This window comes from Nansenia antarctica (assembly GCF_963989245.1).
Source record: "Nansenia antarctica genome assembly, chromosome: 7".
Classification (NCBI taxonomy): domain Eukaryota; kingdom Metazoa; phylum Chordata; class Actinopteri; order Argentiniformes; family Microstomatidae; genus Nansenia; species Nansenia antarctica.
The window spans coordinates 30,909,474-30,925,767 of NC_137677.1; the positions used below are offsets into that span (position 1 = coordinate 30,909,474).

At 44.2% G+C, this 16,294-nt stretch overlaps 1 protein-coding gene across 1 annotated transcript in view; it reads left to right on the forward strand.

Annotated features, from left to right (window-relative positions):
• The window catches only part of ap1ar (adaptor related protein complex 1 associated regulatory protein), a gene marked incomplete at its 3' end in the record, with an annotated part of 81,056 nt that overhangs the window by 17,847 nt on the left and 46,915 nt on the right, over positions 1 to 16,294 (forward strand). Inside the window, exons 3-6 of the mRNA XM_080536659.1 lie at positions 8,873 to 8,899; positions 10,417 to 10,442; positions 14,940 to 15,036; positions 15,419 to 15,517. Of these exons, the coding sequence (XP_080392785.1) occupies positions 8,873 to 8,899; positions 10,417 to 10,442; positions 14,940 to 15,036; positions 15,419 to 15,517 (249 nt within the window). The remainder of the gene's footprint in view (positions 1 to 8,872; positions 8,900 to 10,416; positions 10,443 to 14,939; positions 15,037 to 15,418; positions 15,518 to 16,294) is intronic.

The following is a 16,294-nucleotide window of genomic DNA, read 5'->3' on the forward strand; positions in this document are numbered from 1 at the left end:
TGGGTCGGGTCCCTGGAGATCTTTGAGGCCTTCCTGAGACAGCGTGTGTTGTACAGCTCTTCCAGAGAGGGGTGGGGGGCGCCGGTGATCTTCTGTGCTGTTCTCACTACTCTCTGTAGCGCATTTCTCTCCGCTGTTGTGCAGCTGGAGAACCAGTTGCAGATGCCGTAGGTGAGGATGCTCTCCACTGCGCCGCGGTAAAAGGTCACCAGTATCTCCTGCTTGCTGTGTTCCTTCCTGAGGCATCTCAGGGTGTATAGCCGCTGTTGTGCCCTCTTGATGGTGCCTTTTGTGTTGTCCTTCCAGGTCAGGTCATCCCGCATGTGATGTCCCAGGAATCAGAGGGTTGAGACTCTCTCCACGCTCTCTCCGTCGATGAGCAGGGGCTGGATCTCTGACTTTTTCCTCCTGAAGTCTACGATGATTTCCTGGGTCTTTGACTTGTTCAGCAGCAGGTTGTTAACCTTGCACAGCTTGCTCAGTTGCTCTACCTCATCCCTGTATGCCGCCTCGTCCCCCCCCGAGATACATCCCACCACGGTGGTGTCGTCTGCAAACTTTACGATGTAGTTGCTGGGGTGGACGGGGGTGAAGTCGTAGGTGTAGAGGAAAACTGCCCTAAAAAAACAGTTTTCCATGTTGGAAAACTGCCCTAAAAAACGGCCCAGTTTCCGAAGAGAGGGGATCATGCTCTGCTGCAGGATGTCATATATTGGAATTCATGTGTCCCTCAATGAAATGCAGCTCCCCAGTGCCGGCAGCACTCATGCAGCCCCAGACCATGATGCTGCCACCACCATGCTTGACTGTAGGCAAAACACATTTGTCTTGGTATTCCTCACCAGGGTGCCGCCACACACGCCGGACACCATCTGACCCAAACAGGTTTATTTTGGTCTCATCAGACCACAGGACATGGTTCCAGTAACTCATGTTCTTGGATTAATTGTCTTCAGCAAACTGTTTGCGGGCTTTCTTATGCATCGGTTTCAGAAGAGGCTTCTGTCTGGCGCGACGGCCATACAAACCGATTTGATGCAGTGTGCGGCGTATGGTCTGGGCACTGACAGGCTGACATCCCACTTCTGCAACCTCTGCAGCAATGCTGGAAGCACTCGCACGTCTATTTTTGGAAACCAACCTCTGGATATGACGCTGAGCACGTGGACTCAACTTCTTTGGTCGACCCTGGCGAGGCCTGTTCCGAGTGGAACCTGTCCTGGAAAACCGCTGTATGATCTTAGCCACTGTGCTGCAACTCATTTTCAGGGTGTTGGCAATCTTCTTATAGCCAAGGCCATCTTTGTGAAGCGCAATAATCATTTTTTTTCAGCCGCTCAGAGAGTTCCTTGCGAGGTGGCACGAGGTGCCATGTTGTCCAGCATTCAGAGAGAATTGTGCCCAAAACACCAAATTTAACAGCCCTGCTTATCATTTACACCTGAATCCTTGTAACACTAACGAGTCACATGACACCAGGGCGGGAAAACAACATCATTGGGCACAATTAGGACATGTTCACTATGGGGTGTACTCACTTTTGTTGCCAGCTGTTTAGACATTAACAGCTGTGTACTGAGTAATTTTCAAAGGACAATAAATCTATACTGTTATTCAAGCAGCACACTGACTACTTGAAGTTATATCAAAGTTTCAGTAGGATAATGTTATCCCCTGAAAGGATATAACAGAATATTTGCAAAAACTGTAAACTATTCCTGATATCCTCATGCACTATGGGTAATATTAAACTATCTGACCATGCTCCACTTTACATGGTATACTCTCTATCTGAGGAAAGGGCAATGACCAGGTCTTGGAGACTAAAACCATCCCTTCTTAGAGACGACAAATTTATTTCTTATATCACCTCTGAATTTAAGATATTCTATTGTATAAACTCATCCTCATCGAATAATCCCTCTACCTTGTGGGAAACTTGTAAGGTCTTTTGCAGAGGTCTAATTATGTCATATGAGGCAGCTAAGAGACAGAAAAAGAATGCACAGAGCAAACTGCTTGAAACTAAACTAGCTGATCTAGAAAAACAGTACATTCTATCTCCATCTGCAAACCTACTTCGGGAAGTGTCAGCTGTTAGATCCGCGTTAAACACCCTATTGATCCAAGACACAGAACATATTTTAAAATATGCTAAACAAGAAACGTATGAATTTGGTGATAAATCAGGAAAATATCTTGCTAATCTTACTAAAAAGAGGTTCAATTCCCAAACTATTGTGTCCATTTTAGATCATAACGGGGTCCAATCATTTGACACTACAACCATTAATAGTGAGTTTGCACTTTTCTATTCTAATCTATATAAATCAGAACAACCAAACAACTTCCGTTCTCTGCTCCATGAATTCTTTGATGACCTTATACTCCCCCAAATTACTGAAGCCCAAAAATCCCTGCTCAATTCCCCAATAACTAGAGAGGAGGCGCTCACCGCCTTGAAATCCATGCCTTCTGGAAAGGCGGCAGGGCCAGATGGCTATGGCTGCGAATTTCTGAAGGAATTCAGCCATATTCTTATTGATCCATTGCTAGCCATGCTTAACCACTCCTATGAAACTGGGATCTTGCCACAATCCCTAAGAGAGGCCAATATTTCTCTTATTTTAAAAAAGGATAAATGTGACACAGCCCAATGAAAAGTGCTACCTGTAGGCGAAATCATTTTTCTTTTTTTTACATGTGCTTAAACTACAGATTGTAAGCTTTCAAATGATGCATCATACATTGAAATTGGAAACAAATTGAAGACGACATGAGTATTTGAAAGTTGCTACACCTGAAATCACTAAGCAGAGAAAATCCCTTTCAAAGATGTTGTTTTTTCCTCACCTTCACAGCCAGGTAATGGGCGGTAACAATGTCTGGTTAACCCCACCCCCAACCACTCCCCCTCTAGCTGTCAGCTGTCACTATCTGTCAGTGGTAAGTCACTGGGTCAGATAGCTAACATTATTACCTAGCAAGGTATTACCTAAGCTAATTAGCCAGCTTATCATTATGGAGGCTTTATGGTTGTAACTATTATTCTTTTAATGAAACAAAAAAGTCTTGAATCAGAATTTATTTTACAGTACACAATAATACAAATATTTGGCTGTGGTTCTTCAACATTAGCTTTGCAGCAACATAATCACATAATCACAACAATACCATCACAATAATCACAAGTAAAAAAGTAAAGTAAGTAATAAAGTGTAACAAAGTGTATAAAGTGTCACATGCAAGTAATAAAGTGTAAACAGTAACATGCTGTGCAAAGTTCAACAAGATGAAAATGAAAGTGTTCAGGTATTTATTTTATTTTATTTTTTTAACCTTTATTTATACAGGTAAGAAACACATTGAGCTCAAACTAAACTAAAACTACACAGTCTAAAACAAAAACTAGTCTAAAACAGTCTAAGATAAGCTAAAACTACAAAAACCTAAAACTAGGCAGTTAAAGATCTAGGGACAGGGAGGGGTCAGTAATGGGCAAAAGGGAGGGTCAACTTAATAGCAAGAACAGATCATGGACTCGCACTGTATGCCTCTCAGCAAGAGCTTGAAACTGGAGAGAGGGATCAGCTGAGACAGTTTCAGACTCTGCTGTAATGAATTCCAAGAGGAAGGGGCTGCAAATGAGAACGCCCTTTTGCCTTTCATGGTCCGGACCAAGGGGATGGAGTATGTGATGATGTCCTGTGTGCGAAGGCCGTAGACAGATTGCTTGCATGACAAGTGGTTAGAAAGGTAGGAGGGGAGCAGACCAAGGATGGATTTGTAAATGAAAGTATAGCAGTGAAGGGTTCGGCGGATAGAGAGAGATGACCAGTTAACCAGGGAGTATAGCACACAGTGATGTATAAGGGGTTTACAGCCTGTAATGAATCTTAATTTCTCAAGTAGTCAGGTAGTGTGCAATTCCTGCATTCCTCCAGCGTGTTTCTCCTGCCACTACAAACGGACAGTCTTGTTCTGAGGCGCTGTGGAGTCTGGTGGGCACGGGCATGTGGTGTCTTTTGCCTCATCAGAACAGAATTCTCTGATCTTGTCAAAGAGATACTTCTGTCTGTCCACGTCAAGTCCGGGTGGGGCTTGCACAGGAAGATCACCTCTGGGGGGCTTGACATCAATGTGTTTCAGTAGCTGAAACTCGACTGGTTGTGCGTCGTTGTATTCCCTGGCCATAACCACGCCAGGTCTCTGAGCATCAAAGCTCCTGCTCCTGCTTCTTCAGCTTGGCTGATTTCACCACATCCGGCAGATTGGCACTTCGGAACACTTGGTAGTTGTTCCGCTGGCACTCCCAGCACAGATCTGTCCGGGGTTTCGTGCTTGTTATGTGAGGGACCAAGGTCTTCCACAGCCTTCGGAAGCTGTTCACACTTCTTCTTCTTTCGTGTAACGTCAGAGGTCCAACTCGGTGTCGCGTGGGGACAACACGTTGCTCTGCAAAGAAAGAAATTATGTTATGAGTATGACAGCTGTACATATTTACCCACACAACATACAGTAGTAGCCTTACACACACTAAACATGACTTCTAGTAGCCTTACACACACTAAACATGACTTCTAGTAGCCTTACAAACACTAAACATGACTTCTAGAGAGTGTGTGTGTGTGTGTGTGTGTCTAAGTGTGTGTGTGTGTGTGTGTGTGTGTGTCTGTGTCTGTGTGTGTAGTATGTCTCTGCATGTGTGTATGTCCAGACTAGTGCCCCTCCCTATGGATGCTAGACAGCAGAAGATATAAATCACAGTGTCTGTGTCTGTGTGTGTGTGTGTGTGTGTGTGTGTGTGTCTCTGCATGTGTGTATGTGTGTATATTCTCTATCTCTCTCTCCCCTCTCTCTATCCCTATCTCTCTCCCTCTCTCTCCCTCTCTCTCTCTCTCTCTCTCTCTCCCTCCCTCCCATTTCGACTAGTTGTTTTTACTTGAAGCTCTTTTCGTGACATGTCTTGTAAGTCATGGCCCACACAAATAAATCATCCTATAAATCATCCTATAGATTTGGACACTGCAGGGAGATTGACACAGGAGGACTCTGTGGGGCTTTGTTGCGTGGGACGGGGACACAGAGCTGTGTGTCTGTGAGTCTGTGTGTCTGTGTGTGTGTAACTGTCTACATCCCTGTGTGTGTCTGTGTGTGTGTTACTGTCTACATCCCTGTGTGTGTCTGTGTGTGTGTGTGTGTTACTGTCTACATCCCTGTGTGTGTCTGTGTGTGTGTGTGTTACTGTCTACATCCCTGTGTGTCTGTGTGTCTGTGTGTCTGTCTACACCTTGGTGGTAAGGTATTACAGTATTACAGCTACAGTCTGGTAAGCAAGACTTCCCTGATCTCCTCTTTTAGAACTGAAAGGTTCTTTAAAGAAAGATAATAGATCACATTACAATTCTACTGAACACGAGTTTAACACAATGTTTACATACCACGTTTTTGCTGAATGTGAATGTTTTTGACGAATGTGCTATGCTAACACTAACACAGTTGGCCCAACCCAAGTAACAAAAGACAAACAGTTAACTAACTGTACACAGTAGCAACAACACAACTTATAAGAACAGCATAATGTGCTACTAACTATGCAATTGTTTTAGAAAGTCTTTAAAAGGCAATACGACGACACAGAACGTACTAGCTAATGCTAACGCTAACGCGGCTAGCCCAACAAACAAACAAACAAAGGAGTCAAGGACTGTAGGCTACTTACATGTGTGGTATGTTGATCCCGTGAAATCCGTATGTTGTCCTAGTAAAGTTTCATTTCTTGGGGACTTTCTTTGTGCCTTCAGTCATTACTGAACAATTGATGAGCTAAACCGTGTTCATTCTAAGCAGTGTTCATTCTAAACAGAACACATTCTCAAAACAAACACGGCTTCCTTTGTCCCTCCCCCGAGAGCTCAACAGCCAATCACACCCAAGTGTGATGCTCGTGTTATTTTGAACTAGAAGCATGACAAACAAGCCTATTTTGTTGCTAGATTACACTTATTTAATGAACGTAAAACTGTTCGGAAAAATAACGAGTGGGTACTTCACATCTTCGAGTTGAATGTTAGCTAAAAAAACGAAAATCTGAGTTTTATGTAAGAAATACTCTGAAGACGAATTTGACGTCTTTCTCATTTCCGAGAGGTGTCCAGAAACACCAGGAGCAGTCACAAATGCCCTGAAAAGTGTGCCTCCTACAGGCCAATTGCTTTATTAAACTCAGACCAAAAATTACTTTCCAAAATCTTAGCCATGCGCCTGGAAAAAGTCTTACCCTGTATTGTTAATGTAGACCAGACAGGTTTCATTAAGGGGCGACATTCTAGCGATAACACCAGAAGGCTTTTCAATATCATCCAGTTTTGCCAGGATTCTAAATATCCAGCCATTGTGCTCTCTCTAGATGCCGAGAAGGCATTCGATAGAGTTGAATGGCCCTATTTGTTTTTTGCTTTGAAGGCATTTGGCCTGGGAGATTATTTTATTAATTGGATTAAGATCCTGTATAATTCCCCTCTGGCAGCGGTATTGACCAATGGGCTGAGGTCTAACAACTTCCCCTTACAACGGGGAAACCGCCAGGGGGACCCCATCAGTCCATTGCTCTTTAATCTTGCTGTTGAGCCCCTGGCACAGGCGATAAGACAACACGCTTTAATATCTGGCATCAGGGTAGGAGAGAGAGAGCACAAGATCTCACTGTATGCTGATGATGTTTTATTGTTTATTTCACGTCCTCAATCATCAATTCCACACCTCATAGAGACAATATCTGCATTCGGCACCCTGTCAGGGTACAAAATAAATGTTGATAAATCAGAAGCTATGCCCATAGGATCTTTGAAATCTATCCCTGATCAACTAGAACCCTTCCCTTTTCACTGGTCACCTGCTGGCCTCCGCTATCTGGGAGTATTCATCACTCCAGCATATGATCAGCTTTATAAATATAACTTTCCACCTCTCTTGAATTCGATTAAAGCAGATTTGGACCGCTGGGCTCCTCTACCTCTCTCTTGGTTGGGCAGGGTTGCCCTCATCAAAATGAATATTCTTCCTAGACTTCTCTATCCTCTACAAATGATTCCACTATTATTATCTAATAAGGTCATTAAAGAACTCGAGGGATGGCTAAGCTCTTTCATATGGAGCAAAAGGAGACCAAGGTTGAAGCTAGCTAAACTCCAAGTGTCTGGCTCCGATGGGGGCCTAGATTTACCCAATCTTAGATTCTATCAGTTAGCGGTGCACCTTTGTGTAATGGCAAAGTGGTTTAAAAATGACCCAACATCAGTTTGAATTGATATTGAGAATTCTCAATCTAAATGCCCCCTTTGGAACCTGCTTTTTCTTAAAGACCTTAAATCTCTTTAAAAAGCATGCTCTAATCCTATTACACTATGTACAGTGAAAGCCTGGAATTGTACTCGTAAGATAGAGGGTCGTGCTGAATTAACTTCTCCCCTTACACCAATTCTAGATAACCCCGATTTTGAACCAGGCCGTGCGGACAGGGGCTTTAAGAAACTGCATGCAAAAGGCTTGAAGGTATTCAGGGATATGTTTCAGGGGCAAACTTTACTGTCTCTCTCTCAGCTAGAGCATCAGCTCGGCCTTCTCAAATCGGATCATTTTAAATATGTACAACTTAAACATTTTATTGTTAAGGACAGCACATTAATAACTAACAACACAGTCTCACAGATTGAACAGATCTTATCTGTTTCGTTTCGTTGTTTGGTACCTGTACTGTAGCAATGACAATAAAGTCCATTCATTCATTCATTCATTCATTCATTCATTCATCTCTCCAAGTTCCTGTACGAATTAACACTTTCTATAAATGTTTCATCTCTATTTTACCGCCTACCTCCCTGGCCACTAAAGTGGCGTGGGAAAGAGATCTGGGTATCTCTATTGGAGCCCCAGACTGGCAGCAGGTCTGGACATATGCCAAAGATATATCTGTTTGTAATCGGTTTAAATCAACTCAACTCAAAATTCTCCACCGTATACATATAACTCCTGCACTCAAAAACAAAATGTATCCAGATTCTTCTCCAATGTGCTGTAAATGTCAAACCTTTATTGGTGATTTTATTCACTGTTTTTGTAAATCTGCTTCTTGGCTTTACCGACTGTCATATTACAAGACCCAGTCATAAGAGACTGTTTAATTTGCTCACTTTTGCTGCAAGGAAGAACATTCTACTATACTGGATTAAAGAAGCCTCTCCTTCAAAGAACTCCTGGCACAACATTATTATGAGCTGCATTCCTTGTGAATTTGTTACAGCAATGTTGCACTCCAGAACTGACCATTTCCACAGTATGTGGGATCCATATCTGGCCTTTACATTACTGCAAGGACTGCGCAGTACATAAGTGGCTCTCCCTGTTTTGTTTTTTTAGCTCTGAGATCATGGATGGATGGCTGTCTGATTATGATTATTATGTTCACGCCCTGCCATGCATACCCCCCCAAAAGAAATGTACCTTTGTACCCAGATTATTATTATTATTATTTTTTTTTAAATGTATTTATATATTTTTATTTTTGTTTGTCTGCTTCATTGTTTGTATCTTGTTTGTTTTTGTTTTTTCACCGTTTGTGGCGTCTGTCTCTCCTGTTGTTTGTTTTTCTGTTCAAGTGTTTTGTGTTTTCTTGATGAAAAAAAGAAATGAATAAACAGATTATTAAAAAAAAGAAAAAAATTATATATATATATTTGCAAAAATCTAAAGGGTGTACTCACTTTTGAGATATACTGTATATAAGTCAGTCCATTTATGTAGTGTAACGGTTATTGGTTGAGATACAGTGGCATCATCATTATGACATCAACATTACTTTCTCTCTCCTCAGTTTGAGAACCTGGTGGAGAGCGATGACGTAAGTACACTGTCATACGGTAACCATAGAAACACCACTGTCGTACGGTAACCATAGAAACACCACTGTTGTACGGTAACCACAGAAACAACATTGGAAATGGACTGCACATTGTCGTACGGTAACCATAGAAACAACATTGTTGTACGGTAACCATAGAAACAACATTGTCGTACGGTAACCATAGAAACAACACTGTCGTACGGTAACCATAGAAACAACATTGTCGTACGGTAACATAGAAACAACATTGTCATACGGTAACCATACAGTGTTTCCCCTACCATTGCCTTGGGGGGGCGGGCCGCCCTCCCAACGGAACCCCCCGCCCCCCCAAGAAAGAGGAATTATTACGGACGTAGACACCAAACATCTGACAAGCTAAAATATCCGCGTTTTTTAAACGCACCCAACCCGAATCTGGCGAGTGGCAAGCCCATAGGCTCATTGGTAACGTTAGTCCGCCGTAGTCTCGCATAGCCAGACCTATCTCCACACTTCGCGCTGTGCCAGCGCTGGAGAATAATACAAGATTTTGTATAGTGTGCGCGCGAGACGCGAGAGTTTTTGCCGGCTGTGATGTCTCCAGATTGAAAGTAAGCAAGTTGAAACGTTAGCAAATATAATTGCTGAGTGTTCTAACAGAGAAAGTTGGTTAAAATTGGTCGTTATTATCGTGACTAGAAAGTGTCTGACTATAGTTCCATAGTGTAAATAGTGTCAAAGATCTAGCAAGCTAGCTAGCTCAGAGGTGATGAGATGAGCTAGTCTCCTTGCACACTTGCCAGCTAAAGAGCTAACTGGAGGCACTTTATTATTTTACTTAAAGTAGATATACTATCTTTCTTATTCTGCTAGAGTTGGGCTTCATGGTAATACCATAATGGCATATTTACAGTATGTACATGGACAGTTGATTGAAGCATTGGAAATGTCCGTTTTTTATAGTTGGACATACGATTTTTTTTCAGGTGAGAGAGTAAAGTCAAAATGACATTATCTGACTGGATTGCCCACAGCAGATTATAAATACTCTGGCTGTTTTGTTTACCTTTTGGTTGACAGCAAAAGGGAGAGAGGAGGATAGGGAGGGAGAGAAGGAGAGAGAGCAGGATGGTGTCGGCACACCAGAGAGAGAGAGAGCAAGAACCAGGTGAGAAAGTGGACAGGTAGTCAAGACCACATAAGTAAGTAGCCTTGAGAACCGATGGTTCTGGAGCCTAATGGCCCATAGGGCAGGAGCCTATCTCCTGTTTCCGTAGCGTGAGGCGGCTTAATGTACAAGTACACCCCTGGACATGACGCTGGTATGAGGCAGGGTCTGACTCTTACCCCCTGGGGGGGGGGGGGTCCATGCCAAGGTCCATGCCACCCCCCCAAGGCAGCAAACCTAGGGGAAACACTGCCATAGAAACAACACTGTCGTACGGTAACCATAGAAACAATACCACATTTATTCATTTTATTGCTTCACTTGTAATTGGGTGATTCTGACATCAGAACATTTTTGATTTCAGGCGGAAAGTCCAGGTCCATGTCCAAGGTATGTTAAACGTGTGTGTGTGTGTGTGTGTGTGTATGTGTGTGTGTGTGCGCAGGGCTCAAGGCTTGTCCGGCACAAGTGGACTTCCTACTGCAGTTGTCTGACGGACAAGCCCTTGGAAACGATTATTTGAATAATCGATTATTCTGTCACATCCCTAATTAACACGCTACTTCAAGCACCTAAAACTGGCCAGGTGCCAGGAAAAGCAGGGAAACGCAAAATGTCATCGGACGAAATACCAGCACCACTGCCGGTCACTGTAGCTGCCTTGTCAATGTAGCTGCCTTGTCAATGTAGCTGCCTTGTCAATGTAGCTGCCTTGTCAATGTAGCTGCCTTGTCAATGTAGCTGCCTTGTCAATATAGCTGCCTTGTCAATATAGCTGCCTTGTCAATGTATCTGCCTTGTCAATGTATAGATCTGCCTTGTCAATGTATGCTGCCTTGTCAATGTATGCTGCCTTGTCAATGTAGCTGCCTTGTCAATGTAGCTGCCTTGTCAATATAGCTGCCTTGTCAATGTCTGCTGCCTTGTCAATATAGCTGCCTTGTCAATGTCTGCTGCCTTGTCAATGTAGCTGCCTTGTCAATGTAGCTGCCTTGTCAATGTAGCTGCCTTGTCAATGTAGCTGCCTTGTCAATGTACCTGCCTTGTCAATGTAGCTGCCTTGTCAATATAGCTGCCGTGTCAATATAGCTGCCTTGTCAATGTAGCTGCCTTGTCAATATAGCTGCCTTGTCAATGTATCTGCCTTGTCAATGTAGCTGCCTTGTCAATGTAGCTGCCTTGTCAATATACGTAGCTGCCTTGTCAATGTATGCTGCCTTGTCAATGACCTGCTGCCTTGTCAATGTAGCTGCCTTGTCAATGTAGCTGCCTTGTCAATGTAGCTGCCTTGTCAATGTAGCTGCTTTGTCAATGTAGCTGCCTTGTCAATATAGCTGCCGTGTCAATTAGGGCTGCACGATTTGGGGAAAAAAATCGAATTGCGATTATTTGGACAGATATCGCGATTGCGATTAATTTGCGATTATTTATTTTTTAAATAGCAAAAAAAAAAAAAAAAAAAAAAGGGGGGGTTTTGTAAAGTGTGGCCATATCTCCGGCTAGGAAGGTCGTATCAACGTGCAGTTTGTTTGTACGTCTTCAGGGGACTTAGAGGCTCCCTCCTCTAGCACCCCCACAGCCCGAGCTACGAGTGAAAGAACTAAACTTACATTGGGTTGCTTTAAAGTTGGGTTGCTTTAAAATCAAGCTTCAGATTAAAACATGTGATGGAGCATTACTAACCTGACTCAGGTGGTTTGTTTCACACAACCATCTAGGAAAGCTTAATTGGAAGCTGTTTGGAAAAGGGCAGGTACTTTCAAAAAATACTTGGCAGGTGATTGGATGAATCTGTCTATCACCTATTTTCAGAGAGCATTACCACATGATACCATCAAACTATTAACTGCTCTAATTCTAATGCAAGGATGAGAACTTAAAAGATATGAATTGTATATCTCATCTAGACAGGTGGCTACTTTCTAAGATGATCCAGCTATTAAAATGATCATTTGGGGATACACTGTGACTATAACTGAAAGGACCACATCTAGATGACTCGGTCAACAGTCGAACTGATGAATGATAGAATGGTGGTCTCTGACTATGGAGCACAGACACACGTCACCTTGACTTAGGAATCTGTGACATACTTCAGCCCAAGGCTAGGCTAGGCTAACCTCTGCGTCTTTAAAGCCGGCTGGTATGAACGAATGGTATGAGGTTATGCATACAGGACACATTCATGTTTGACAACAGAACAGTTAACTTCCATGTATCCATAAGCCTGCTATACTATATAAACACCAACCCGCAGGTTGCTGAGACTGTCAACTCTGTGTCTGTACTTTAACGCCGGGTTAGCATGAGTAGCTAAGCTAAGCTACCGTCTCGAAGACTACAAGTTAGCTAAGCTAAGTTTAAGGCTGGACTAACAGCACCGACATGCACTTGGCTGGTACAGTTAGTATAGTGAAATTGTACACTTACCTGTCGCAATTATAACATACTAACGTTTATCATACGTCCAGTAAGCCAAGTGGTGTCTAATTGTCTCCGTTACGTTAGCCCAAAGTCTCATAATAATTGGACTGACTGTCGTGACACAACCTATGCCTGCGTTCGTAAATTCGCTCTGAGAGCGCCGGGTTCAAAGTCATAAAGAGACCAAGTAATTTGATTGGACAAGAGGCATTCCATGAGTGCTGATCAAATTTCCAAAAGAGGTTTTAATCTCAATGTGACTTCCTGGTCAAATAAAGGTTTAAAAAAAAAAAAAAAAAAAAAAAAAAAAAAAAAAAAAAATCGCAGGCTTTGCGATTAGCTAATCGCATCATTTCAAATCGCGATTTCGATTTAAAATCGATTAATCGTGCAGCCCTAGTGTCAATGTATGCTGCCTTGTCAATGTATGCTGCCTTGTCAATATAGCTGCCTTGTCAATATAGCTGCCTTGTCAATGTAGCTGCCTTGCATATGTATGCTGCCTTGTCAATGTATGCTGCCTTGTCAATGTAGCTGCCTTGTCAATGTAGCTGCCTTGTCAATGTCTGCTGCCTTGTCAATGTCTGCTGCCTTGTCAATGTAGCTGTCTTGTCAATATAGCTGCCTTGTCAATGTAGCTGCCTTGTCAATGTCTGCTGCCTTGTCAGTGTAGCTGCCTTGTCAATGTAGCTGCCTTGTCAATGTAGCTGCCTTGTCAATGTAGCTGCCTTGCCAATGTATGCTGCCTTGTCAATGTATGCTGCCTTGTCAATGTAGCTGCCTTGTCAATGTAGCTGCCTTGTCAATGTCTGCTGCCTTGTCAATGTAGCTGCCTTGTCAATGTAGCTGCCGTGTCAATGTAGCTGCCTTGTCAATGTCTGCTGCCTTGTCAATGTAGCTGCCTTGTCAATGTCTGCTGCCTTGTCAATGTAGCTGCCTTGTCAATGTAGCTGCCTTGTCAATGTAGCTGCCTTGTCAATGTCTGCTGCCTTGTCAGTGTAGCTGCCTTGTCAATGTAGCTGCCTTGTCAATGTAGCTGCCTTGCCAATGTATGCTGCCTTGTCAATGTAGCTGCCTTGTCAATGTAGCTGCCTTGTCAATGTAGCTGCCTTGTCAATGTAGCTGCCTTGTCAATGTCTGCTGCCTTGTCAATGTAGCTGCCTTGTCAATGTAGCTGCCTTGTCAATGTAGCTGCCTTGTTAATGTAGCTGCCTTGCCAATGTATGCTGCCTTGTCAATGTATGCTGCCTTGTCAATGTAGCTGCCTTGTCAATGTCTGCTGCCTTGTCAATGTAGCTGCCTTGTCAATGTAGCTGCCTTGCCAATGTAGCTGCCATGTCAATGTAGCTGCCTTGTCAATGTAGCTGTCTTGTCAATGTAGCTGCCTTGTCAATGTAGCTGCCTTGTCAATGTCTGCTGCCTTGTCAATGTAGCTGCCTTGCCAATGGAGCTGCCTTGTCAATGTAGCTGCCTTGTCAATGTAGCTGGCTTGTCAATGTAGCTGCCTTGTCAATGTAGCTGCCTTGCCAATGGAGCTGCCTTGTCAATGTAGCTGCCTTGTCAATGTAGCTGCCTTGCCAATGTAGCTGCCTTGTCACTGTAATTGCCTTGTCAAACAATCTATGTCTGCTGAGTAGGGGAGTGCAAGGTATGTTGTCACATGCTGTCTAACATGGGCCCTTGGGTAAGGCACTTAGCCCTCAGTTACTCCAGGGGGAATGTCCCTGTAATTCGTAATTGTAAATCGCTTTGGATAAAAGCGTCTGCTAAATGGCAAAATTATTTAATTATTTTAACATTTATAGGCACAATTCATCACAATGGTTTAAATGTCATACCAAATGAAAGAAGGAAGTCTTGGGCATATATTTTGTATTGATTATATCTAATTTCAGTACAGAGCTATAGACCGTTAAATAGACAGTGTGCATTTCTGACAATTTGCCCCATCAGTGGGTAAAGTGTTACTCTATGTCGGGCAAGTTGTCACATTGCATTATCAACAAATAAGAACACAACTAATTAATTGTGAATATTGATTATAATTTCAAATTCCAAAACCAAATTTAACTTAATGAAATAACTCAAAATTAAAACAATCATGCCTAGAGAATCTGGCACATCACTGAAGTCTCTCAATCAAAACATGAATGCTGGCAGAGCACATTAACATTCATTAAGTGGCACGACCACTTTACTGTAAACTTTGAAATGGAACGTTCTCTGGAGTAGATCCACAGTAACTGTTGGAGTTGGAATGTAATGTATTACTGGCTTGTAGTGTGTTAGTAGACACATATCGTCATATTTGGACAAGTAACTTGAGCTCTCGGACAAGTAAAAGATAAGTTCACAAGTACCTGAACAAGCTTAATTTCAAGCCCTGGTGTGTGTTGGTGTGTCTAAGCTGTGTGTGTGTGTGTGTGTGTGTGTGTGTGTGTGTGTGTGTGTGTGTGTTGCCAGGGTGATCAGTGAGGGTGAGCTGGTCCACCTGAAGGAGCATCGCTATGCTGCCATCACTGACCAGCAGGCGGCGCTAGACCTGCAGCTACAGGCCCAGGTAGGACTGATCCTGACCTCTAACCCCTGACCCCTAACCCTGACCTCTAACCCTGACCTCTAACCCTGACCTCTAACCCTGACCCCTAACCCTGACCCCTAACCCTGACCCCTAACCCTGACCCCTAAACCTGACCCCTAACCCTGATCCTAAACCCTCAGTCAGTCAGTCAGCCATCCAGTCAGCCAACCAGCCAGCCAATCAGAAGGCTTAATATCCGTATAGACAACCAATCAGGCGTGATTAGAGCTCTGAGTCATCAGCGTTTTGATTCTTCATTAGTTTTTATTTATGTTACATCATATTTATGTTACATCATATTTATGTTCATTTATGTTACTACTTCTGATTTTGTTGTTGTTTTGTTTTGTCATGTGATCAGTTAGAGGCTGAGGAGGAGGAGTTGAGGCAGGAGGAGGAGCTTAGGAACGCTGCCCAGCGCCAAGCCGCCATGTTGGCTCGCCAGAGGAGGCTGCAGGAGGTGAGAGGCCACTGAGCCCCGCCCTCACCTGCCCTCACCTCACCTGCCCTCACCTCACCTGCCCTCACCTCACCTGCCCTCACCTCACCTGCCCTCACCTCACCTGCTTTCACCTGCCCTCACCTAACCTGCCCTCACCTGCCCTCACTGCCCTCACCTGCCCTCACCTCACCTGCCTTCACCTGCCCTCACCTCACCTGCCCTCACCTGCCCTCACCTCACCTGCCCTCACCTCACCTGCCCTCACCTGCCCTCACCTCACCTGCCCTCACCTCACCTGCCTTCACCTGCCCTCACCTCACCTGCCCTCACCTGCTCTCACCTCACCTGCCCTCACCTCACCTGCCCTCCCTGCCCTCACCTCACCTGCCTTCACCTGCCCTCACCTCACCTGCCCTCACCTAACCTGCCCTCACCTCACCTGCCTTCACCTGCCCTCACCTCACCTGCCTTCACCTGCCCTCACCTGCCCTCACCTCACCTGCCTTCACCTGCCCTCACCTGCCCTCACCTCACCTGCCTTCACCTGCCCTCACCTCACCTCCCCCTCCTCCTTCACCTCCCCCCCTCCTCCTTCACCTCCCCCCCTCCTCCTTCACCTCCCCCCCTCCTCCTTCACCTCCCCCCCTCCTCCTTCACCTCCCCCCCCTCCTCCTTCACCTCCCCCCTCCTCCTTCACCTCCTCTTCACTTTGCTTTTCCTTTGGTTGGCATGTCTGTCCTCTCCTCAGCTCAGCAACACCTCACCTGTTCAGAGTCCGAGGTAGTGTGTGTGTGT